Source organism: Cervus elaphus, chromosome 15 (genome assembly GCF_910594005.1).
Source record: "Cervus elaphus chromosome 15, mCerEla1.1, whole genome shotgun sequence".
NCBI lineage: Eukaryota > Metazoa > Chordata > Mammalia > Artiodactyla > Cervidae > Cervus > Cervus elaphus.
This window is the reverse complement of record NC_057829.1, coordinates 58110704-58136888: the sequence shown is the minus strand read 5'-3', so window position 1 is coordinate 58136888 and position 26185 is coordinate 58110704. Positions and strand designations below refer to the sequence as shown.

At 40.7% G+C, this 26185-nt stretch overlaps 1 protein-coding gene across 2 annotated transcripts; it reads right to left on the bottom strand.

Annotated features, from left to right (window-relative positions):
• Nucleotides 1-3326: 3326 nt before the first annotated feature.
• On the bottom strand, nucleotides 3327-25831 carry CEP55 (centrosomal protein 55). Of its 2 annotated transcripts, none has more exons than XM_043926564.1 (9): nucleotides 25540-25831; nucleotides 23655-23863; nucleotides 21349-21624; nucleotides 18463-18531; nucleotides 10040-10190; nucleotides 8473-8786; nucleotides 7085-7156; nucleotides 6297-6422; nucleotides 3327-4441 (listed from the first exon to the last, which is right to left on the bottom strand). In XM_043926564.1, the coding sequence occupies exons 2-9, from the start codon at nucleotides 23835-23837 to the stop codon at nucleotides 4241-4243; spliced, it is 1392 nt and encodes a 463-aa protein (XP_043782499.1). In that variant the 5' UTR covers nucleotides 23838-23863; nucleotides 25540-25831; the 3' UTR covers nucleotides 3327-4240. The 2 variants fall into 2 exon arrangements, with proteins under 2 accessions (XP_043782499.1, XP_043782498.1); XM_043926563.1 differs by having other exon boundaries at nucleotides 23655-23849.
• Nucleotides 25832-26185: the final 354 nt, after the last annotated feature.

Below are 26185 nucleotides of genomic sequence, written 5' to 3'. Positions count from 1 at the left end.
AACAGTTCTGGAAACTCACAGGTAGTGTCACTGCGAGGAGAAAATGACACGACACAGGAAGTTTATAAGCATATTGTGTGGGACACTAAAAATGCTTAATATACAGGATTCCCTAAAATAGGTTGGATTTTGATTTGTATGATAGCCTAGAAAGATGGATGGGGCACACACGAACATTCTCATTTTACAGTGGAGGAAGCTGAGTCTTAAGAGTTGAAATGAAATGAAACCTTGCTCAAGTTCAGAAACAGATTTTCATCCCAAGTCCAGTGATTCCCATTTCAGGGCTCTTGCCATAGTAACATGTTTCCTTGAAACTGCCAAATATGCTGTCGTGTCTGATTCTTTGTGGCCCCATGGACTATAGCATGCCAAGCTCCTCAGTCCATGGAATTTTTCCAGAAATGGAATGAGTTGCCATTTCGCACTCCAGGGGATCTTCCTGACCCAAGGACTGAACCTGTCTCTTGCGTCTCCTACATTGGCAGGTGGATTATTTACCACTAGCGCCTCCTGGAAATTGCAAAGAAGCAATACAAAATAAAATCTAAATTCTGAGCTGCTTCCTTTTTGATCTCCAATAAACAGAATCATTTTCTTTAGAAGAGAGTTATTACTGTAGTTATTACTGTATTATGTGCAAATGTGAGAAAATTTTAAGTTTGTACTGGAAATAACATACTCAAAAAGTTTTTTCTTTTTTTTTTTTAATTTATTTCTCTTTGGCTGTGCCGGGCCCTCATTCATGCATGGGCTTTTTATTTGCAGTGAGTGGGAGCTACTGTTTGTTGTGGTGTGCAGCCTTCTCCTTGTGGTGACTTCTCGTTTCAGGACACAGGCTCTAGGGCACTCAGGCTTCAATAATTGTGGCATAGGGGCTTAGTTGCCACACAGCCTGTGGGATCGAACCTGCGTCTCCTGCATGGCAGTTGGATTCTTTACCACTGAGCCACCAGGGAAGCCCTCAAGGTTTTTCTTAATCCTCTCGTCTCAGTTCCACCCCACCACCATCTATCTCCACTTTATAAAGATTGAGTGAAAATACACATCTTCCTAATCTACGCAAGGTGGCATAAGTACTATTCTGCAAAATCTGTAAATCACACAGCAAAGCTGACTTTTTTCTTTCTCCTTCATTAAAACCTTTATTTATTATCTCCGCTGATATTTAACATTCAAAACAGTTTACTTTCTGTATCTTTGTCACAACATGCCTTTCAACATCAAGTTAATAAGATACAAAGGAACACCTTTCACCTTATTACAATCTGGATCCACACCTCTGCTCTTTGTCATCAGAAAGTGACCACTCTATCACAGGTCATGTTTTCCTTTAAGCAATGTTGAATGATTCACTCTCAACATAAGTCTAGGAATAAACACTGGTAAAACTTGAATATTATGTTTCCTAGAACCTGGCTTAGTCATCGCCGCTTTCATAAAGCCTCTCCTCTCTCACCCGTGGGTGACCTCTAATGAGGCACTGACCTCACTTGTGCTATCATTCATTGGTCAGTCTTGATGTCCACCTGTCTTGGCTCTTCTAAGGTGGTTCCTGCTGTACCCTCTCTCCACCTCTAGTGCCTGGCACCACACCTTGTCCATTGCAGATGGGTTAAATATTTGCTGAACCAAGTGAGGAAACCTGTGCTTGGTATATCCCCTAAAAGAGGTGAGACTCCTTCAAGGGCTTCCCCGGTATCTGCCTGCCAATGCAGGAGATGCAGGTTGGATCCCTGGGTTGGGAGGATGCCCTGGAGGAGGAAATGGGAACCCACCCCAATATTCTTGCCTGGGAAATCCCATGGACAGAGGAACTTCACAGGCTATATAGTCCATGGGGTTGCAAAGAGTTGGCCATGACTCAGCAATTAAATAACAACCTTAGGGCAATTTTTGGGCTTCCCTCGTGGCTCAGACAGTAAAGAATCTGCCTGCAATGCAGGAGACTGGGGTTCAATCCCTCAATCAGGAAGATCTCCTAGAAGGAAATGGCAACTCCAGTATTCTTGCCTGGAGAATTCCATGGACAGAGAAGCCTGGCATTCTACAGTCCATGGGGTCGCAAAGAGTCGGGCATGACTGAGCGACTAACATGCACACACACTTATCTGTAATATTTGTTAAACTGTCATAGTGGAAGATTTGTTGGTTCTTGGGTTAAATCAATACAGTGTGTCTGGCAAGCAAGAAAGTGAAGGTTATTGTCAGGTGTTAATTCATTGTCATACAGGGGCATGTCATTCCTTTTTCTGTTGCTTGGTTTGAGAGACACAACTTTAATCTGAATCTGAGTGCTCCTGTCTACTTGTGGACCATAGGATGCACCCTAGGGTTCAGCCTTCCCTGCCCCTTTCTCCATTATCTCTTCAGATCCTGGGCAAAACCCTAGCTTGAACCTACCTTTTACCTTTGGTGAACCTACCTTTTACCTTGGGTGTCACCACTAGATTGGGGGTTTCCCTGGTAGCTCAGCTTGTAAAGAATCCACCTGCAATGCAGGAGACCTGGGTTCAATCCCTGGGTTGGGAAGATCCCCTGGAGGAGGACATGGCAACCCACTTCAGTATTCTTGCCTGGAGAATCCTGATAGACAGGGGAGACTGGTGGGCTATAGTCCATGGGGTCACAAAGAGTCAGACACGACTGAGCAACCAAGTACAGCACAGCACGCAATAGATTGTATTCTTCAGTGTCTTACTCTTGTTTCCCACTCAACCACCCAAAGCCAAAAGATGTTAGGTTCACAGCAGAGAGCACAGCACAAACAATAAGGCAAATAAAGAGAAACAGACCAATAAATACTGGATTTGCCTTAGAAGGCAGAGCACTGGGATCTTGGAAAGAGTAATTTTGCAGGAATCATTTCATACAAGCCAAAATGGTAGTGGCTCTAACAACCACTCCCACTGGGAGTCTGGGCCTCCCTCATGTTCCTACAAACCTGCTAAGTGACCTGGCTAAGTCACACCCCTCTCTGGGGCTCTGTTTCATCAGGGAGTCAAGGTTGGGCTAGTTCAGTAGTTCTGTCTTCAGTGATACACCAAAATGCATCTAGAGAACTCATTGATAAAGTACATTTCATGGTTCCCACCCCCCAGAAACCATGATTTGGACCACAAAGAAGGCTGAGCACCAAAGAATTGACGTTTTCGAACTGTGGTGTTGAAGAAGACTTTAGGGTCCCTTGGACTGCAAGATCAAACAAACCAATCCTAAAGGAAATCATTTCACACTGTATGTTTATCTGTAACTCTCTGGCACCCTTCTCGGGACAGAAATCTTAAAATACCTGTCTATATACATATACTCTCCTCATAGCAAAATTTATTAAATAACTCTTTATTCTTTTCTCCTTTACATTACCAACAGTAGCCCAGTGTTAAGCACTTTAGAAAACCTGAAGAAATAAAAAAAAAAAAGTTGGTTTATGCACACATGTATAAAAATATTCAGATAAGCAAATATCTGCTCATTACATCACCCAGCTTTTAAGAGTGCCAAAAATAAATAAATAAAACATTTGCATATCAAAAGAGAGGGCTCAGTGGTTTTGTTAAAATTCATTTTAACAATTTTAGCTAACTAACATGTGCTGATGAAATTCAAGTTAAAGGTATAGCCAGTTAACATCACAGAAAACACCATGTGGTGAGTAAGGAGTATTCCTTAAACAGAATCTGCTTTGTGCTTCAAACACAGCTAGGTCTACAGTTTCAACAGTAAGCAGCAATAAAGATGAAGAAAATGCCCAACCTTTCTAATAACTGCTCTATCATAGAAAGGAAATATAAATGAAAAGAAAAAAGCATCACCATCTCTTCACAAAGGACATCAAAGTCAGAATGGCAGGCTTACGAAGTGCTTGGATTAAAAAATAATAACAATAAAGATCCCTGGTTAATTGCTTTTGATTTTTTAAAAATCCAAAAAACAGAAAATATTTGCTTGTTGGTGTAATAGATTTGACCTACAAGCAATAACCTGAACTATGTTTTCTTCATCAAGTAGTTTAACAGTGCAAAATGTTGGTGGTCTCAGCATTCAATGCTCGGAAATGCAAAGCAGGCAAAAAAACAAAAACAAAAACAAAACACAATGATTCACTGCTATGCTAGCGTCTTAAAGGTAGACAGGCAGTTTCTGATGTGAGGTGAAATAAGCAATTCAAAATGTCCACTAGCTAACATAAGATACAGTATTGAATCTTTTGACACAAAAACAAAGAATAATCACATTGCTACTTGGAACAGTATTCAACGTGGACGAGTAGATCTCGGTGTTCAGTGGCTGGATATTGGATATTGCACTTAGGACATTCCACCAGGCTTTCATTTAATGCAGCAGTGGGACTTTTTGGTGAGGCAACTTTTCCTCTGTTTTCAGTCTCCTTTTGGAAAGTGACTAATGGCTCTGTGAAGGCAAATTCGCGAATCTGCTTCTGAAAAATAAGTGTCAAATGAACATGGTTTGTATAGATGGTCTACCATTCAGCAGCTGTAACTGCTCCATAGATACTCCAGTTGCTTCAGCCCTCTAGCTAGATTTTCTTCTGAATCTCTCCAGTCACTGGTATTACACTGGTAACTTACCACAAAGTGGTTACGCATGCATGCTAAGTCCCTTGAGTTGTGTCCAACTCTTTGTGACCCTACGGACTGTAGCCTACCAGGATTCTCTGTCTATGGAATTCTTCTCCAGGCCAAGAATACTGGAGTGGGTTGCCATGCCCTTCTAAAGAGGATCTTCCCTACCCAGAGATCAAACCCACATCTCTTATGTCTCCTGCATTGGCAGGTGGATTCTTTACCACTAGCATCACCTGGGAAGCCTTATGAGGTTGTTATAAATCACTGAAATTACCCAGGAAGTACTAGGATCAGGCGTTTACGTAGCAGGTTTTATTAAAATGCTTAGAGTCTCATGTAAAGGTAGGACTATGGGCAATGCTGACAAAGATTGCTAGGTTAAAGACGGGCAACTTCAGCAATAAAGAACTGTATGGAATTAAGAGCAGCAAAAAATCTTAGCAGGTCAAACAGATTATACACAGGAACGACTAAGATACTGTATAATTCATTTGTGATATCTCATTTTCATGTTTTTTTCCCTGAGAAATTTAGAACAGTCAGTAAAGCTAAAAATGAACATTTTACAGCATACTGTGAAAATGAATGGCAGGAAAACAAAGAAAAATACAGGAAAATTATGGATTCATTTGTACACTGTTTGGCTTCCTGTTCTTTGATAAACAGTCATAAATAAGAATGGATTCTAAATTTCAATTTTAAATATTATGGTAAAAATCAATGACATAAACAGAGCTAAAAAATTATTTTCTGTCTTTTATTCATAAAGAAATTGCAAATGATTTTAAAAACTGCTTTGTTCTCTTTCGAAAACTGAGAAATTCTATTTGTGACCTTTCACCCTGTGCAAATATTCTGCCATACAAGGATCATATACAAAATATGGGCTAATGGAACAGACCCTAACAGGTTTGGTCCAGAGCTTGCTGTGTGGTTCTTTAGCTTCTAATTTGTGTCTGACTCTTTCGCAGCTCCATGGGCTGTAGCCCACGAGACTCCTCTGTCCATAGGATTTCCCAAGCAAGAATACTAGAGTGGGTTGCCATTTCCTTCTCCAGGGGATCTTCCCCACCCAGGAATCAAATGATCTCCTGCATTGGCAGGTGTATTCTTTATTACTGAGCCATCAGGGAAGTCCCTCAAAGCTTATTAGTAGAATGATAATAGGTAAATCAAAACCATTTCCTCATAGAAGCAATGTTATTAAAAAGGTTAATGTTTTAAAAGGTTATGTATTCAAGGTAATCCACAGAATATGCTTATATCAGTATGCCTACAAGAGTGTATTAACAGTAAAAGTCCATTAGCCCTAAAAGCAACAATTTTTTCTTTTTTTTTTTTTTTAAGAGAAAAGCACAACTTCAGTTCAGGATCTAAAACTGCCCTGCCTTGCTCCCTTTGTCCCCCAGGCCAAGCTCTGTTCAGTGCCTCTAGAATCACAGAGCCCAGAGTGGGTGGGGGTGATCCCAGGCACTGGTAATGTTATCATTACCAAGAGGCTGGTAATGTCCCTCTGTCTAGTACTTTGAACTGATGCTCAAAGGGCAGATGCTTCAAATGAGGCAAAGGGATTTGATTTGACTGATTTAAGAAACAGCTATTCTTAAACTGTATCCTCCTATTTTGGGAACTGCTTTGACATATAAATAGAAAGATGGCAGAAAAAGAAAGATGAAATAAGTTTTTGTTTAACCATTCCAGACTCACCAAGGATTCCAACTGTGTTATTTGATTTCTTGCTTTGCGGAGCTCCTTAAGAATTACATGCAATTGATGTTGCATATTTTGACGGTCAAGTTTTTCATTTTCAAAGTCTAAAGTACATGCCTGCATCTGGAAAAAAGTGCCCAAGATAAGACAATGACAGCTACTGTATACTGTCTAGTTTTCCTGACTGGATGTTTCTTTAGGATCACAAGAAAAAAACGTGTTGTGCCATCAGAGTAAGAACTCCTCTGAGCACAGGTAGATGTTGATAAATGAAGAAACTCTGTCCAAGGAACAAAGCCAAAGCGTGAGGTCTAAGTGAGTGAGGAACAGCTTAAGAAGTTGCTGGTTAGAATCTGTCCTCCTCATCCTCCTTTTTGTGGGGAAGGGAAGGAGATGGCTGTTCCCTGGTTTCGAATATACTAAAAATCTCTAGTCTCTGAGAGTAACTGGTCTCTCTTTGAGTTCTACTTGAAGTTATCAAGTAGTTCTATTAGGAACATCCTGTCAGACTACCAGCCATTTAGGGAAGAAGAAAGTTTGCTAAGGCAAACATCTATCTGTCAAGAAAATTGCCATGTCACCTTAGAGAATTTGGTTTAGCCTAAAGATAGTAATGGGAACATATGGCTGGCGTAAGTCGTCACTTTCAATACTTTTGTTAAAAGTTTTTTAAAAAAACATTTTATAGAACTTACAAATGGTTCTTCATACAACAGTGTAAACATGAGGAAAAATTCCATTTTCTCAAAAGTTAAACTGAATTTAGAAGAAACCCTCATGAGTACCTGTTGTTCCAACAGAGCTACCCTTGTTTGTTCCTCCTCCTGCTTCAACAAAGATGTGTAAAGAAACTGGACCTGTAGGATGTAAATAGAACCAACACTGTCACATCAACTTTTTATAGCTTGACCTTGACCCAGGATGCATGAAAGGCTCGCAAATGTCACATCTTTAACCAGGGCAACACCTGCTCTTCTGGGCGAGCCCTTCCAGCTGTGGTTGGACAGCTATCTATGCAAGCAGCTGAGCAGTACCACCCGGGCCGAGTTCCCTGAGGCACAGACTGAATGTAGACAGAAAGCGCTAAGTCAAAGTAGACAAGCAGGTCTTAACATTCACTGATATTTCTGAGTAGAATAACAAAGCTGGCAGAGCTTGGCCTTCTCAGCCACAGAGTTGGAGCCAAATTTTCAATCATTTCTGCTTAATCTTTTGTAAATATCACTGCTCACACCTCTAGGCAGAAGTGAGCATGGTAAAGACTGAGAAGGCAAATGTTATAAGCCATTTTTTCCCTCTCTCTCAAATTTTGGAGGATTTTCGAAATCACTATTCTAAGAGTAGCAGTAACTAACATTTACCTAGTCCTTTAATTTACAAAGTGCTTTCACCTTCTCTCAGCTGACCTTCACAAAAGTCCTATGAGGTGAGAAGAGGTTATAAGATTTATTATTATTAATTTGACACACAAATAACCTGTCAGTCAAAGAAGTTAGCTGATTTTCCTCAGGCTACACATCCTCAATGAGAGACCTGGGATGGACCCCAAATTATGTGTTTTCCATTATTTCACACTGTGGGGGAAAATTTAATAAGTTTCTGTTGAAATAGCACTCAATTGTAATAAATCTAACATAGTAATGCCAACATTACTGAGACAGACATTCCAGATCTGGCTATGAGTATAGTGAGAACATGGAAGGTATACAGTGAATTAACTTGAGAACAGCTCACAGTGCCAGCCTAGGAATCAACCTGGATCCCCTTCTTTCAGCTTCCCACACATACCTACCTCCTCCTCACTCTCCCCTTTCAGCTTCTTACACATGCCTACCTCTTCCTCACTCAGAACCTTTATGTCTGTGATCCCTTCACCAGGAGGGAATTCCCAGTCACTCACCTCGCTGGTGCCTTCTCACCATCAGCTTTGTCCAAATACCATCTCCTCACTGAGGCCTTCACTGGCCTCAATTTCTCTCGATCATACTACCCTGTTTTATTTAGGTACTTGCTTATGGTCTGTCTCCCTTCTTAGCATGAACTCCTATGAGGGGGTAGGAACTTGTGTTGTTCCATGCTGGTTCCTAAGTAGTTAAAATAGCCCCTGACACTTAGTAAGTACCATAGAAATTCTGGCTTACGAACCATGGAAAACCATGCTGGTTAGACTCACCTGAGATAACAGCTCTTCAGATCTCTTCTTCTCTTCGTCAAGTTTTTCTCTGGCAAGATCATTCTCTTCCTTGAGCCTCTGTATTTTCTCTGTTTTCTGCCTGTCATCTTCCAGATGTTGTACATCTGCCTTTCTTTGGGAACACAACAGTTGATTTAAATCTTGCACTTCTTTTTGGGTTTCTTCATATTTTCTTCGAAATTCACTCAGTTCAAAATTCAGCTGAGTTATGGTTTGTCGTTCCACTTCAAGATCTTTTTTTGCATTTGCCAAGAGATGGTTGTAATATTTTTGCTTTTCTTCTTGAAGATAACCTGTGACAAATATATCATGGCACAACTCACTTTACAAAATAGGTAATTTTCCTGAAGAAATGAATGTAACTATGTTTCTGTATCCATGATCACATTATTTCCTCATCCTCAAAAACGAAGACTCAAGAGACACAGGGATCATGGTTGATGTTTGACAGAACAAGAAACAGAAGTTCAGGTATACTACTTGAAGTTACAAAATGAATAGACAGAAGAGCCAGAAACAGTAATATAATTATTCCGGGGGTGGGCATGTCAGTAATGTCTAAAGAAAACAAAAAAACAAATAGAGACATTAACGCGTATACCACTTTGATAAAACACAGAGAGAGAGAGAAAGTAAGAGAGAGAAAATAAGAGAGGGAGAGAGAAAAGAAAAATCATATTACCAAAGGAAAAAGCTACACTTCACCCATAATTAAAAACCTACTTTCACGTGTAGCAAATTTATAATGGCAGTACAGTAGTAACTTTGTCCCCTGAGGGATAAACAGCTTTGAATTATCTCTAGAGACATTCCTTTCGTACTGTTTTAGCATTAGCTTCATTTTAAATATTCAAATGTGAAGCTCTGGGATTATGAGCCTTCTCTTTCTGTAATTCAAGGCTCCAGAACCAGTAGGGCTGTCAGTCATTTAAATGAGTGCCTTGCACAGAGGTTTTTCTTTTCCTGGCTCATCACCTGGAACTGCTGAATCTATTTGTAAAATGAGAATAATGATTCTTTCTGCCCTTGCTCTTAGGCTCTTGTGAAACTCAATGGAGATCAAAGAAGCTGCAAAGCCTTTGGCAAACAGACAGCATCACTGATAAGAACTTAATCTCAGTTCTAGGGTGAGATTCAAATGATTGAAGCATCATGTATAAAAATGTAATCTTTCTCCTAGAGTTGATATGAATAACTGCTAAAGGGAAGTAGAATAACAAGATAGTCACTGACAAGGCTAGCACCAGGGGAAATGAAGCTGGAGCAGGACTTTGAAGGAGGGAAAGGACTTGCAAGGTGGAAAAAACCTAACGTGCCTGCAGAGCTGCAAGATCCCTTTACCCTGTGCCTCTCACCCTCTGGTGTCAGAAAACAATGGGAGATGAATTCAGAAGATTGGCTAAAATGGGATTTCTTACTTCAGGCCTAGCAGATCTGCTCTTGTTTTACTTTATAACACAGATCTATAAGAATCTAAATTTGATGCATCTCTCTTTTTGGAAAATGTCAGGCAGGACAACCCAGAAGAACATTTTTATACCAGTACCTTCTGATTCAGTCTTTTTTGTCTGCTGCGGGAGTGTCTGAGGGGCTGTTTCCACTTTCTGTTCCAACTCAAAGATCTTTGCTAGAAGTCCTTTCACGTAGACCTCTCGCTGCTGATCATACACAAGCCACTGCTGATTTTTCTCCAGAGCCTCAAAGTGAAAATGAAAGCAAATCAATAATCAAAACCCAAACCCTTCAAATGGACAAGGGACCACATGGTATGCAGTCTTTTCCAGCATATAAATACTTGATGGCTCATATCACAGAATGATTCCAGGCATCACTGTAAAGCTTCCGACACAGAGACATGTTCCAAGGCCATACACCTTCAGAATTCCAAATAACATGGCCAAGTCATGTCCACACAGGGTTACGTTCATCTGTCCGCTGTCTCCTATACAGTTTGCCTCGTGTTGGTATCCACATCATTCCCTGTTAATAGAATGTCTTTGTGGCAGAGGTGGAGATGCAGTGCTCAGTACTCTTTGAGAGGTATTTCCACCCACCCGAGGGCTCTGCCTGGGGGCTCTCCAAGGGGTGGACAGAGGCTCTGTCAGGCGTGCATCCTGCTCTGACAGTGCCACCTCCCCACCCCGCCTCAATCCTGGGCCTTCCTCTTCCTTTCACAGATGTGGCTCCCCAATAAACTGCGCTGCTGACTACTCCATCTTGCGTCTGCCTCCCGGAGAACCAACTCAAACACCACCCCCTTTCTTTATCACCAGTTTTCATCTTTTAGAGCTCAAAAATCACCAAATGGAAACTTTCATCTAGTTTGTATAGGGGTTTAGGAACTCAGTTGTTATAAACACATATCTACATATTTTAAAAACTTATTTTACCAACCCTCATTAGCTTTTTTCTGTGTTTGCCGTTTCAAATAGATTATGCATGCTTAGTCACTCAGTTGAGTCCTACTCTTCATGACCCCATGGACTACAGCCCGCCAGGCTTATCTGTCCATGGAATTTTCCAGGCAAGAATACTGGAGTAGGTTGCCATTTCCTACTCCAGGGGCTCTTCCTCACCCAGGGATTGAATCTGTTATCTCCTATGTCTCCTGCACTGCAGACAGATTCTTTATATTAAGTTCCTTGAAGTGGCAGACCATGCTCTTCCAAAAGGACTCCCAGCTTTTGCATACAATGTATAGTTGAGAAATTATTTGAATGATGGGCAATATTAATAAAATAAACTATGTCTATTTAAGTTAGCTGGTAACAGGGAAAGTGGTTTACTTTACCATTACTGCTCATGTTAATTTTTCATTTCAGTTACATCTTTCCTACAAGAACCTAGCCATGCTTTACCAGCCACCTAGCAAAAGTTGGAAAATTTTATAAAATCTCATCTACATTTTCTGTGGCTCATTCCACCTGATCTGTGGCAAGATATTAGCAAATATTCACAGAAGAAGCTACGTTAACTTCAGTGGATAAATCAAGGTAGCATATATGGACAGGGGTGTATAGGTTTATGAAAGGTAATATTTATTTTATTTATTTATTTTTGGCTGCACTGGGTCATCATTGTTGTGCATGGGCTTTCTCTACTTGCAGAGAGTGGGGCCTACTCTCTAGTTGTGGAGTGTGGGCTTCTCACTGCAGTGGCATCTTTTGTTGTGGAGCATGGGCTCTACGCTCTCAGGCATTAGTAGTTGAGGATCACAGGCTTAGATGGTCTGCAGCATGTGGTATCTTCCCGGACCAGGGATCAAACCCATGTCCCTTGCATTGCAAGGTGGATTCTTAACCCCTGGGCCACCAGGGAAGCCCAAAGATTTATGAAATTTTTTAGTGAAAAATTCTATTGATATTTTTATTTTTAACTGGGACAAATTGATATCTACTCTGATTCTAACTCTCACTGGTCTTAACCGTTGGATCCTTGGAAATTCAGTCAAAGGCAAAGCCAAAGGAGCCTGCCAGGGCTGTACACAACTGTATAAACACCCCCCGTTCACCCATACCCCCTGTTTTGTCAGTAGCAGCAGGACAGAAATTCAAGTTGAAAGCTAGCAAAGAAGATTCGCCTGTGAGTAGTAGAGGGAAAACAAAGTCTTGAAATGCTTATACTTTAGCACCAAAATGCAATGAGATTACAACTCTTCTCTCCTTTCCAATCTAGGTCTTCTATCCAAGTGCATGGAAAGTGAAGTGAAAGTCGCTCAGTCATGTCTGACTCTTTGTGACCCCAGGGACTATATATATAGTCCATGGAATTCTCCTGGCCAGAAAACTGGAGTGGGTAGCCTTTCCCTTCTCCAGGGGATCTTCCCAACCCAGGGATCGAACCCAGGTCTCCCACATTGCAGGTGGATTCTTTACCAGCTGAGCCACAGGGAAGCCCAAGAGTACTGGAGTGGGTAGCCTATCCCTTCTCCAGAGGATCTTCCTGACCCAGCAATCAAACAGAGGTCTCCTGCATTGCAGGCGGATTCTTTACCAACTGAGCTATCAGGGACTGCCCCCTTTTTGTTCTATGTTTCTGGAAGGCTGAGGAAGTAAGTCTCAACAACTACTTGTGTAAAGAGAACATGCACAGCTAAATCTAAGGTCACAGGTGTAAAATGTTAAGGGCCCCAGAAGGAGGTACACACACTGATGCTAAAACCCCTTCACCAATGGCCAAGCTCATTGGTACTGAGCCCTCTGCCTGTGCCACTTGTGCTGACTTGCTTAACATGAAAGTGTGAGTCACTCTTTTCATGTCCAATTCTGCGACCCGGTGGACTGTAGCCCACCAGGCTCCTCTGTCCATGGGATTCCCCAGGCAAGAATACTGGAGTGGGTTGCCATTGCCTCCTCCAGGGGATCTATCTTCCTGATCCAGGGATTGAACCCAGTTTTTCCACACTGCAGGCAGACTCTTTACCATCTGAGGCCCCAGAGAAGCCAAGACTTACATGAAAGTGAAACTCGCTCAGTCGTATCTGACTCCTTGTGACCCCATGGATTGTAGCCTGCCAGGCTCCTCTGTCCATGGAATTCTCCAGGCAAGAATACTGGAGTGGGTAGATGTTCCCTTCTCCAGGGGATCTTCCCAACCAGGGATCGAACCCAGGTCTCCCACATTGCAGGCGGATTCTTTACCATCTGAGCCACCAGGGAAGCCCAAGACTTATCTACCCCCACAGAAATACCTGCTTGAGCAGTGGTTCACTGTTGGATCTTGGTAATTTGGGGATTTATAAGTCCTCACTTGGGGGCTGATTTCCTCATCAAGAACAGTGAGACGAGACACAGGCCATGACCCATAGCTTTAGGTCAATTAATATAATGATCGCTGAATATTTTGAGGCAAAATAGCTACAGCTAATAAGTTCAATTCAACCTCTTCCTCGATCCCCTGAAGTGCTAAGTTGTTTTAATTATATTAATAACAATATTTTAAAGCTTCAGGAAAACACTCGCTGAAACTGAAGCTAGGTTCTTTTCAATTCAGTTCAGTCGCTCAGTCGTGTTCGACTCTTTGCGACCCCATGAATCGCAGCACGCCAGGCCTCCCTGTTCATCACCAACTCCCGGAGTTTACTCAAACTCATGCCCATCGAGTCGGTGATGTCATACAGCCATCTCATCTTCTGTCGTCCCCTGCTCCTCCTGCCCTCAATCCCTCCCAGCATCAGAGTCTTTTCCAATGAGTCAACTCTTCACATGAGGTGGCCAAAGTACTGGAGTTTCAGCTTCAGCATCAGTCCTTCCAATGAACACCCAGGACTGATCTCCTTTAGGATGGACTGGTTGGATCTCCTTGCAGTCCAAGGGATTCTCAAGAGTCTTCTCCAACACCACAGTTCAAAAGCATCAATTCTTTGGTGCTCAGCTTTCTTCACAGTCCAACTCTCACATCCATACATGACCACTGGAAAAACCATAGCCTTGACTAGACGGACCTTTGTTGACAAAGTAATGTCTCTGCTTTTTAATATGCTCTCTAGGTTGGTCATAACTTTCCTTCCAAATTTTGGAACCCCAAAAAATAAAGTCTGACACTGTTTCCACTGTTTCCCCATCTACTTTCCATGAAGTGATGGGACCAGATGCCATGATCTTAGTTTTCTGAATGTTAGGCTTTAAGCCAACTTTTTCACTCTCCTCTTTCATTTTCATCAAGAGGCTTTTTAGTTCCTCTTCACTTTTCTGCCATAAGGGTGGTGTCATCTGTCATGACATATCTGAAGTTATTGATATTTCTCCCGGCAATCTTGATTCCAGCCTCTGCTTCTTCCAGCCCAACGTTTCTCATGATGTACTCTGCATATAAGTTAAATAAGCAGGGTGACAATATACAGCCTTGACGTACTCCCTTTCCTATTTGGAATCAGTCTGTTGTTCCATGTCCTTTAGGCTGACATTAAAATTGTCCACAATCTGCCAATTCCCATCCCTTCAAATCACAGCCTGACCTTTCCCCTTCACTGCTTCCTTGTTGTCTACAAAATAATGCACACCCTCTGTGCCTCTTCCCTTCTTGCAGAGTGCTCTACAATCCCTTCCTATGTTATCTGCCCACTTAAATTCCACATTACAGCAAGTTCCAGTGAGCCCAGGCTTATCTTTCAAGGCTCCTCACCGTAACTCTCCTCATCAAACTTCCCTCCTTCATAAGCAACTAGTGATTTTTGTGTCCATTGTCTACCTGGCATCTTATACTCATGAACTCTTGATTGCTTCCTGATGATACTTCTTATCTTAACTATACCCTGAGCCCTCTGACAGCTGGGCACAGGCTTGTTTAGATATTTTATTTCACAGTTCCTTATTTGTGCTTCTGTACCTGGAAGCTGCCTGATGAATGTTTGTGAATGATGTTGACAACATGGGGTGGAGAAAATGCCTTCAAGAACCAGAAAGCCTTGTAGACCTAGACAGGAGTTCGAGAGTGTTCAGAGGAGGGACGAGAGGGCAGGAAGGGATCTAGAAGTTCCTTACGCACAGTAGAACAATACATTTAGTGATTCAAAAAGAATAAAACACTTTCAAAAATCTATTACTAATTAATGAAGTAATGCATGAAAATGTAATCAAAATATTTTGTCATAGAACTACCATAACTATTTCTGTAGTATTACAAGTGTATAATATGTATCCTTTGTGTCATAATTCATCCTTGACCTGGGGGAATTAATTATTATCAATGATTAAAGTGTGGCAGCCAGGAGGTATGACTTTTTATCCTTTAGGGCTGCCAGAAAAGAGATGGCACAAACACAAAGTTCTTAACAAAAAAGCTGCCTGGTGTAACTCAACTGAAGTAAAATATATGTGTGTGTGTGTGTGTGTGTTAGTTGCTCAGTTGTGTCCAACTCTTTGCAACCCCATGGACTGTATGTAGCCTGACAGGCTCCTCTGTCCATGGAATTCTCCAGACAAAAATACTGGAGTGGGTTGCCATTCCCTTCTCCAGGGGATCTTCCCAACCCAGGGATAGAACCAGGTCTCCCACACTGCAGATTCTTTACTATATGATCCACCAGGGAAGCCTGATTTTAGTATACGTGCTGCCAAAGCGAGGATGAGACATTATTCTAAAGGGCCACATGATGGCGATGTTACTTCAATAAAGTAATAAACATTTCTTTACTCCTGATCTCACTGACTGTATCTACTTTCATTTCTTTATAGAATCAACAAAAAGTAGATTTGATAGCTTTCAGTGGATGTTGACATTATGAGTTTTGCATCTTTAGAGTCCTCCTCACATTAGTTATCTCTTCCAGCTTTGTGTCTCTACACATTTGTTAGACATGCATTTATCATATTCACCCAAGTTATCAATAAAAACACAGAAACAGGTAAAGTGAAGCCATGGGGAATGCCATGAAAGCTCTTTCTCCTGCTTTGGCAGGGATCCATTAAATATTTCCTTGGGCAAAAACTCTAACATAGATTGAAATGTTAGCCTATATTGAAGGAAGAAAAAATGTGCGTCAATTGACAAAACTGGAATACGGATGGTAGATTACACAGAAGTATTATGCCCATGTTAAACTTATTAAAGGTGATATCTGTATGGTGGTCATGTAACAGTGTCCTCATTCTTAGGAATATACAGGCTGAAAAGGCTGTAGATATATGCAACTATTTCATGGTTCAGAAAAAATATTATGTTTGTGTGTGTATGTGTATGTGTGTGGATAGGGGCGGGAACTGAAAGAGAAAGTATAACATGGGATAAAATGCTAATGAGTTCAATTTTGGTAAAGAGTATGTGAACTTATGTGTGTACTATTTTCCATTCTTATAACTTTTCTGTAAATTTGATTTTTTTCCAAATTAAAAATAACTATTATTTATCTTCAGTACTTCTATGTTTAAAAGTCAGATTTTTTTTTTTTTTTTGGCTGTACCATGTGGCTTTATGGATCATAGTTCCCCGACGGTGGATCAAAACCATACCCCCTGCAGTGGAAGCCTAGAGTCCTAACCACTGGACCACCAGGGAATTCCCTAAAAATCAGATTTTTAAAATCAAGAGCAAGAAATGCCTATTAAAACTGACATTTAGCTATTTGGTTTTAAAGTTACTGACACTGGATAATGATTACAGCATTGAAAGTGAATGTCGCTCAGTCGTGTCCTACTCTTTGTGACCCCATGGACTGCCATGCAATTCTCCAGGCCAGAATACTGGAGTAGGTAGCCTTTCCCTTTTCCAGGGGATCTTCCCAACCCAGGGATTGAACCCTGGTCTCCTGCATTGCGGGCAGATTCTTTACCAGCTGAGCCACAAGGAAGCCCAAGAAAACTGGAGTGGGTAGCCTATCCCTTCTTCAGGGGATCTTTCCAACCCAGGAATCCAACCAGGGTCTCCTGCATTGCAGGTGGATTCTTTATCAACTGAGCTATCAGGAAGGCGATTACAGCATTAACACGATGTAATTGTTTCAAAATATGAGCCAGACCTAAATGATAGCTGAGGAATGATATGGCTTGGCCCTAAGAGAAGTAAAACAGATTTTTAGGACTTATTTTAGCCTAACAAACACTGATTCTTAAAACAGGTGGGCAAACTTCTACAGGAAGTTTTGTAGGAGCTCTGTAGAGGGTATAGGACTAGAATGGCTGAGTCCTGTAGACTTAGGAGTGAGATTTCTCTTTCCCTGCTCCTCAGTCTTCCAACTATAATTCTCCCCCTGGTCTGAAAGATTTGCTGAGATCCCAAAGGGATAACCAGAGCTTGGCCACCTCTCACTCCTCAAGTGTAAGTTAATGGTTCTCACATGGTGGTCCTCAGACCACCAACAGTAGCAGCAGCACCTGAAACTTATTGGAAATGAAGACTCTCAGGTTCTACCCCAGACTAATCGTCATTACATAAAAATAACTTTAGTTGATATTTGAAGCAGTTAGCACTGAGAAGCCTAAAAATTACACATGGATTTAAGAAAACAGCATCTATTTTCAGGCACTTTGCTAAAAGAGACACTATAAAATTCAAGAAACTTCACCAGATTCCATCTAGTCATTCTTTCCAATTATCTAAATGCTGGGGATAATATATGACAAACAAAAAAACTTATTTTGATAGTTCTTTAAGAATTGTGTTTCTTTTTTATTTTAGTTACCTCTAGGTAAATTACTTTGATAAGGGTACTCTAGAACCCAGTTATACAGACACTAACGGATTTAAATTCTTTTCTTGAAAATCAAATAGGCCTCAAGGTATGCCTGCTACGTGAGATAAAACAGGACTCTTTTTTTTTTAAAACAGGACTCTTAAGAGCATACTTAGATCAGGGTAGACATGCCAGTAATACTTCTGGAAACACAGTATCTACCTATTGACCCAATAATTAAATCAAGAATTTCATACTTCGCATATCTAATCTTAAAATTTGAAAAAACACACTGTGACCACTAGTCCTATGTCCCCAATTTATTTAATTTTCAATGCAACCCACCAATCCATTTAAGATATAAGTTTGGAATAATACAGCTAACCTCATATCCAATTCTAGGAAAAAGAAATATTGAATACACAAAGAATGTATTTCCTTTTCAAACTAGGAAAGCAAATACTGTTTCAAGGGAAAAATTTCAAATTAAAGAGGACATCTAGCATGGGTAAACAAAAAGAAAAAACAATACATATTAAATTACATTATTATAATAAAATAGTTGAGCAAATTAGATTTAAGTGAAAACAGGACATTCTTGAGTTATTTGGTAGAAATGGATGATTTCCAAGGTTTTCTAGCCTAAAGAGACCATACTTAGAGGAACTGACCCTCTTAAAAGTCTGGAAAGAGACTTAAATGTGGTAACCCAGAGAGATGATCTGAAACCATTCATTTCTTCGTCTCCTCAAAAGATTTTTTTCAAGCTACAGCATTACTGTTGTCAATTTCCATGAAATTTAATAATAAAGGAATTAGTCCTCTTTAGCCATAACTTAATAAAATAAAAACGAACTTACATCTTTCAGCTGTACTTCCATTTCATGAACATTACTCATTGATGAATTTAAGCAACTTGTAGCCACAGTCTGTAAGTAAATCAATAGTAGTTAACATGATAATTTAAGAACATAAGCTTCCTCATTATACTTAACTTCATAACAAGACAGTATATTTCACATACATCCCAAAACCCAGAACTGGTACATGCCAGGTGATGAGTAGCAGTGCAGAATTAGTCCTGGAGTCCTGGAGGCCTCCTAAGCAGATTGGACACCCTGAGATTTCATATCTAATTTGATATCTGAGGTCATCTGGACCCCAGAATCACCAGACTAGCCCTCAGTGGATATGAACAGCCCTGATTTTCACCAGGAAACAAAACCAAGCAACTGGCCTATTTAAATGAAATCTGAAAAATATTAAATTGTCAAATAAAAGATAAATTTTGTTTTCTAGAATCATATTTATATTCAACATTAGCAATAGTATTAATTAGTATTCATTCATATAGAACTCAAAATATAATTTGTCTCCTCTTTTTTCTTCATTTTTTCAGAGGCAATAAAAGAGGGGAACTAGACAGTAAGTTGGTGGCTCAGACGGTCAAGAATCCACCTGCAGGAGATCCAGTTTGACCAGATTTGATCTCTGAGTTGGGAAGACCCCCTCCAGTATTCTTACCTGGAGAATTCCATGGATGGAGGAGCCTGGCAGGTTACAGTCCATGGGGTCGCAAAGAGTCGAACACGACTGAGTGACAACACTTTCATTTTCCAGGTGGTAAGGTACCAAAGCTAGCCAACAAAGCTCATAAAAAGCTCTTAACAGCTCTGAGTAAAGAGACTTGTGTTAAGGATGGCAAGAAAGCTCAAAATATATATTCTTTTCTCTAGAGGTGCTCTTTCCCCCTCTCAATTTAGTCCTTCAGGTGGAAACCATGACAGAGATAGTTCATCACATTTCTTTCCTTTTATCCTGGGCACACTGCAAACCACCTTTCCCAGCCTTTCCTGTGGTTAGTAAGGTCATGAGACTGAATTATGTCCAATGGAATGTAAGCAGAAATGAGATATGTCAATCCTAGGCCTAGACCCCACAGGCTAACCCAGTTCTTCACATGCTGTCTAGCCCACAGCTGTGTATAAAGGATCTGGTGGAGGACTACACTCTGAGAGATGGGGAAGCCACTAGAAGGAAGGAACCTGGATCTCTGAATGATTCTGTGGAGCAAAGCCTCCTCCACTCCAACCTAAAATAAGCTGTGACATGAGCGGAAAGATAATCACTTGTATAAGACTCTGAGATTTGGAGGTGGGTTGTCAGGTGATTAGATACACTGACTAATACAGAAATTAACAGTGAGTATCCCACAGTAATTATATGAATACATTTTAAAAATTATCATTTCTACCAAGATTTATATTTCCATCTTCAAAAGTAGAGAAACTAATTCTTGAGCTTTAAGTTAAAGTGAAAGTGAAGTCGTTCAGTCGTGTCCAACTCTTTGCAACCATATGGACTGTAGCCTGCCAGGCTCCTCCGTTCCATGGGATTTTCCAGGCAATAGTGAAGTGGGTTGCCATTTCTTCCTCTAGCCTCCCGACACAAGGCTCAAGCCCACATCTTTTGCATTGGCAGGCAAATTCTCTTAGAGTAGGAAGCCCCGCTCTAAAGGGGAGATAAAGTACAAAGACCCTTAACATCACTGAAGCATTTATTTGAAAGCAATAGATTTTCTTCTGTAAGTAAGTAAGTTTTGGTCACTCAGTGGTGTCCGACTTTTTGCAACCCCATGGACTATAGCCACCAGGCTCCTCTGTCCGTGGGATTCTCCAGGCAAGAATACTGGAGCGGGTTGCCATTCCCATCTCCAGGGGATCTTCCTGACCCAGGAATCAAACCCAGGTATCCTGCATTGTAGGCAGATTCTTTACCATCTAAGCTACCAGAGAAGTGCCCTTTCTTCTGTAGGTAGTGTTAAGAGCCGTAGTATTAGTATTATTCACATGTCCAAATTTTCAAGAGAATCAAAGTTCTGATCAATAAGAAACTATTTAGCACTATGGTGGCTCAGATGGTAAAGCGTCTGCCTGCAATGACTTGGGTTCGATCCCTGGGTTGGGAAGATCCCCTGGAGAAGGAAATGGCAAGCCACTCCAGTATTCTTGCCTGGAGAATCCCATGGACAGAGGAGCCTGGAGGGCTACAGTCCATGGAATCACAAAGAGTCAGACACAACTGAGCGACTTTCACTTCACATGGCAGGCACTCTGCTAGGTTATTCACATATATTGTAACATTTAATCTCCAGTACTCGTATCCTCATTTTACTGATGTGGAAACAGATTTAGGAGAGGGGTCTAATGAATTCTAGCATTGTTTCTAAGGCTAGAAAGGTTAAGAAATTTGTTTAGACTCACACAGCTAGCAAGTGGAATCTGAATTCAGAGCTGCCGACCCATAAATCCCTGCTCTTTCTACTACACTAATGACTCTAAAACACAAGACAGGAGAAAAGCATACTTGCTATTTTAATTGGGTATCTCAAATATGAAAAGTAACCCAAAAATGAAGCCATTGTTCTCACAATACAAACTAAAGAAAAAAAGAATTCAATAAATACTTCCTGGCTATTGTAGATACACAGCAGTGTCTGTATTCTGAATACTCCCTTGGGCAAAACAATGGTATGGTCAGTGGAGGGAGCCATATTACCTATTTTTGCTTATAGAGAAGAACCAGACTATGATAAAAAAAAAAAAAAGTAAACCTGTTAGTATACTATACTGTTTCACCATTTGACAAGGATGTTTTAACAAACCCATTCCTCCTAAGAATTACAAACTGTATCAGAAAAGACCAAAAAAAAAAAGAAAAAAAACAGGTTTTAAAGAAATTAGTACCTGTGATAAATGAAGTGTATTGGCCTTGCCTTCAAGTTCAGCAAGCCTTGCAGTTGTAGCAGACAACTGTTTCTTCAACACATCTGTCTCTTCAGACAAGGATTTCAACAGCTGTTCTCTTCTTTCAACTTCCTTCGTTTTCTCTTCCAGCTGTTCAAGCAATGCAGTAGTGCTGTGCTTGGCTTTTAGCTGGTCTCTGAGTCGCTGTATTTCTTTGTCCTTTTCTGTGAGGCGATAAACATTCTTCTCTCTCTCAGCCTCAAGGACTCGAATTTTCTAGATATAAACTAAGAAGAATCTTAGAACAAGGCCAGGTCAAACACAAAAATAAACAGTACATTACAACAAGTGTGTAGGAAGTATTTATTATGTATCAAGTCAGCATTATACCAGATACCAGGACCAAAAAAATGATCAGAGAGCTCATAGAGAGTTAGACCAATACGTTTATGCAGTATGATAAATGCTGTGGTTAAGATATATATAAAATGAACGGGACATGGACACAGAAAGGAGAGACCACTTAGAAAGCTAAAGAAAAGCTGGCTCTCACCTGAGTATCTGCTAGTCATTCTCCCATCATGCCAATTCTAGTCATTTTAATGGCTAAAAGTTGAGTCACACAAACAGATACATGCTCACTGATGAACTTGAAGCAACAGAATTCAGATATTACAGAATGTTATAGCTGTATAAAAGCACATTCATAAACTTGCTTTTTGTTAATAAACAATTTGGAAAAAAAAAAGATTTGGTATCAAATCTAGAAGGTGATCTTCAAGGGAGTGTTCAACATTTTCAAGGATTGGAAAGTTAAAGAAGGCATGTTAGTTAAACTCTTGCTGACAAAAGGGAGAAAGCACTAATATAGAGATGATATAAAAAGTAAGTAAAATGGCTTTACATGCTGACAAAGGAAAAAAACTTAAAACTAAAAACTCACATTTGAGGGTAGGCGGGAAAAACAGTTGTTCAAATAAAGACGGGGACATAGAGTTGGATGGTTGTGTGAAAATGATGAGGGGATTTTTAGTTGCCTACCGGCTTAAGATAAGACAGTATTATGACACAGTTACCAAAGAAGCCAATACAATTCTAAGATTTCATAGAGTACAGCATCCAGATTAGGGGAAATAATAGTACTGTTTCAATCTGTGTTTGTGACTGTGTGCAATCTGGAAGCATTAATTCAAGAGGGACATGAACACCAGAAAAGTGTTCAGGAAAGTGACAAGGATGAGAAAAAGCCAGTAAAGCTGAAGAATATGGGGCTGGCCTATAGATATGTAAGAGGAAGCAAGATTTCCTTGTATATCTGCTCATGTATGCATGCTAAGTCACTTCAGTCATGTCCAACTCTTGGCAACCCTATGGACTGTAGCCCATCCGGCTCCTTTGTCCATGGGATTCTCCAGGCAAGAACACTGGAATATCTTTCCATGCCCTTCTACAGGGGATCTTCCCAACCCAGGGATTGAAACCCCGTCTCTTAAATCTCCTGCATTGGCAGGTGGGTTCTTTACCACTGGCGCCATCTGGGAAGCCTTGGACACCTGAAAAGCTCTCAATTGGATTAAAAAAAAAAAAAGATTTGTTCTGTGTAGCTTTAATGGACATAGCTAGAACAAACTAGTAGAAGTTATAGGTAGTTTAATTTCAATTGATTATAAAGGGATTTTGACAGCCATTGCTTGTCAGAAGTAAAATGAATAGGAAAGAGAGCTCTCAGGAAAGCTACTAGATTCTTTCACCAGATTACAAAATAATCCTTATGTCTAAGAATTGGTGATAGATCATTTCTCCATGCTTGAATAAGAATTCACCTCAATATGTATTTAAAAAAATAATAAATCATTTGGTTTTATGATGTGCCTTATAAAGTAAAATTTAAAGAAATCCAATGATATTATTTAGTACGGATCATTTGTTTTCTAACTATGAAAAATAAAAGTACTCTTGCAAAATAAATTGAACTGATTAAATTTTAAATCCCTCCAGTTCTAATATTTCTAACTCCTTTTCAGACTATGTCATAACAAATTGTAAATTAGGGAAATATAGTTTAACAGAATACAAAATGCTGATATCTGTAATGATTTTACCTTAAAAAAAAAAAAACAAAAATTACTTGTAAAGTAGCCAAAATACATGATTAAATGGGTTTTTAAACCTTCATGCTAAAATCTAAATCCCAAAGGTGACATGATTAGATTTGTTGTTTACATTTAGTGAACATAAAAACTAGATTATATCATATACTTTCTCATCTACCATAGTAAGGCTTATTACAGTTTAAAAGGTCTTACCTCCAAAAGTTTGTGTCTGTCTTTATCAATCAGCTTTCCTTTTCCACTTGTTATTTCATCCACTGATGTTTTTAAAGCTTCAATTTCTCCCCTAAATTTTTCTAATGCAGTTTCTGATTTGGAGTTACTAGGCTTTGGTCCCCATTTACTTTTAATTAAATCTTTGGGATTTCTGGAAGACATCTCTTAAAGTGCCTGTAAAAAGAAATCTGAGTTTACAAAGTCAAATCTCAGGTTTGAAAAGATCTAATAACCTATTTACTAAGCAGAAGAACCTTTCTATGTAAATAGAAGTGATACAGTGGGGTATGGCTTCTCGCTTGCTAACAACAATATATATATATTTTAAATCTGGGTGGTAGATGCATGGAGGTATTCAATATGTCAACCTGTACATCTGTGTTTGTGCAGGATTCTTATGTGTGTCATACTTCAATAGAAACGTTTCATTAAAAAAAAAAAATAGAGGGATAACCAATAATTAAGCCATTAAATGAAACCTGAAAGTTAGATCACAAAGACAAACTTTACTCCAGAATAAAAAGCCAATGACAAATAATATAATTCTGAATATCTGGACATTGAAACAACATTACCTGACATAATGGTGCATCCTCTGTTTTAGAAGATATGCCTAGTTCAGTTCTATCTTAACTGTAATGTTCAGAGAGCACAGTGGGCAGAAGTGAGAAGAATTCAGTATGAGGCATTTATAGGAAAAGGAGACCCAATATTCAAAGAATTCAGGAATGGCAGGAATTAAGAACAAGAAGTAAGGAAAAGTTTTGTTGCTGTCATGTCTGACTCTTTTCTGACCCCATGGACTAATAGCCTGCCCAAACTCCTCTGTGCAGGGGATTTCCCAGGCGAGAATACTGGAGTGGGTTGCCATTTCCTTCTCCAGGGGTTCTTCCCGACCCAAAGATCGAACCCAAGTCTATACTGAGCACATAATAAAAGTAGCTTTAATTAGGGAGGTTAAAAAGCATTTTCCCACCTATGGATCCCAAAATAAAATAATAATAATGTAACTAAGGAAGCCAGAGGAATATACTATTCATGCATTCAAAAAATATTGGAGAACCTAATTTACCAGGCAGCATAATAGGTGCTGGGTAAAAACTGGCTGAAAACAAGAATGAAAGAGAGACATGTCCCTTACATGACAGAACTTTCAATCTAGCAGAGGAGGCAGGCAATAACAAGGAAACAAATATAGATCCTCAAACTGGAAAACAAATGTTATCCAGTAAAAGAAAAGTACAGTGATAAATGATACAAGTAAAAGTAAGGGAGACTTACTTAGACGCTGAGGTGGGGAAGGCTTCTCTATGAAAATGACCTTTAGGGTCACCCTGTATGTTATGGTTGTTTAGTCGCTAAGTCCCGTGCCACTTTTGCGACCCCATGGACTGTAGCCCACCATGCTCCTCTGTCCATGAAGAATTTCCCAGGCAAGAATATTGGAGTGGGTTGCCATTTCCTTCTCCAGGGGATCTCCCCATCCCAGGGATCGAACCTCGTCTCCTGCATTGGTAGGCGAATTCTTTACCACTAAGCCACCAGAAAAGGTTAGCCCTGGATTTTTGTCCATTCTAAGGTGAAAGATTAAGATACCTAGCAAAGGGCACAAAGCATCTACTACAGGCCACGTCTTCTACAAGTGGAGGCAAATCTACAAACACCTTCACATAAGATCTCCTGTGGGAAGACAGGCAAAGAAAACTGCAAAAACAGGCACCCTTTTTCTCACCTCTGAGGTGAAGATGTTTGTAGAATAGACATGAAAGTGCTTGCTAATCCGCAAATTTCTGTACTAAGGAAAGGACGTGGCCAAGTCACCAGAACGCCCTGCGCTTGTCTGAAAGAGGATGGTAATACTCACGGGCAGAGCTGAAAGCGGGGATCCAATCGGCGACGGTCTTCCGGGGACAGGCACAAAGTGAGTGCCAGGGAACGGCCACTGGCTCCAAGGTAGGCAGAGATTGAATCCCAGCCAGCGCGATCTCCCACTGACCCCGCCTCCCCCGCGGTCACACCCGGCCTCAAGGCTGCGGGTCCTGGCCGCCTCCGCCACCCTCCGCGGTCGCCTCCCCGCAGCCAGCCAGCACCTGAGGCGAAGCGCCGCGCTCGCGTCGGCCCAGTCACACCCTTTGGCGCGGGAGCTGCTTCCGGGAGTTTGAATCCCGCGGCTGCGGGGGGCACGTCACTGCCGGCGGGGGCGAGGCTCTCCGATTGGCTGCGACCTCCGGGGCGGGGCCTGGAACCTGAGTGAGAAAGGAGTGCGGGATGTAGCTGGGCTGCGGGTGGAGGGGTGGGGCTGAAGGGGAGAGGACGGTCCCCAGGCCGGGAAGGCGTCTCCCGGATCCGCAACGTTTTCTGGGACTTTGTCAACGCTTTTCTGAGGTCTCAGACTTCAACTCAAGGTTTCTTTGTGAAGAACTGATTTGTGTTTATCTGCTTTGGGGCTGAAGCAAATTAGAATGCTGAGAGAGATAAATCCAGTGACTGAGAACTGGGACTAACTCGTT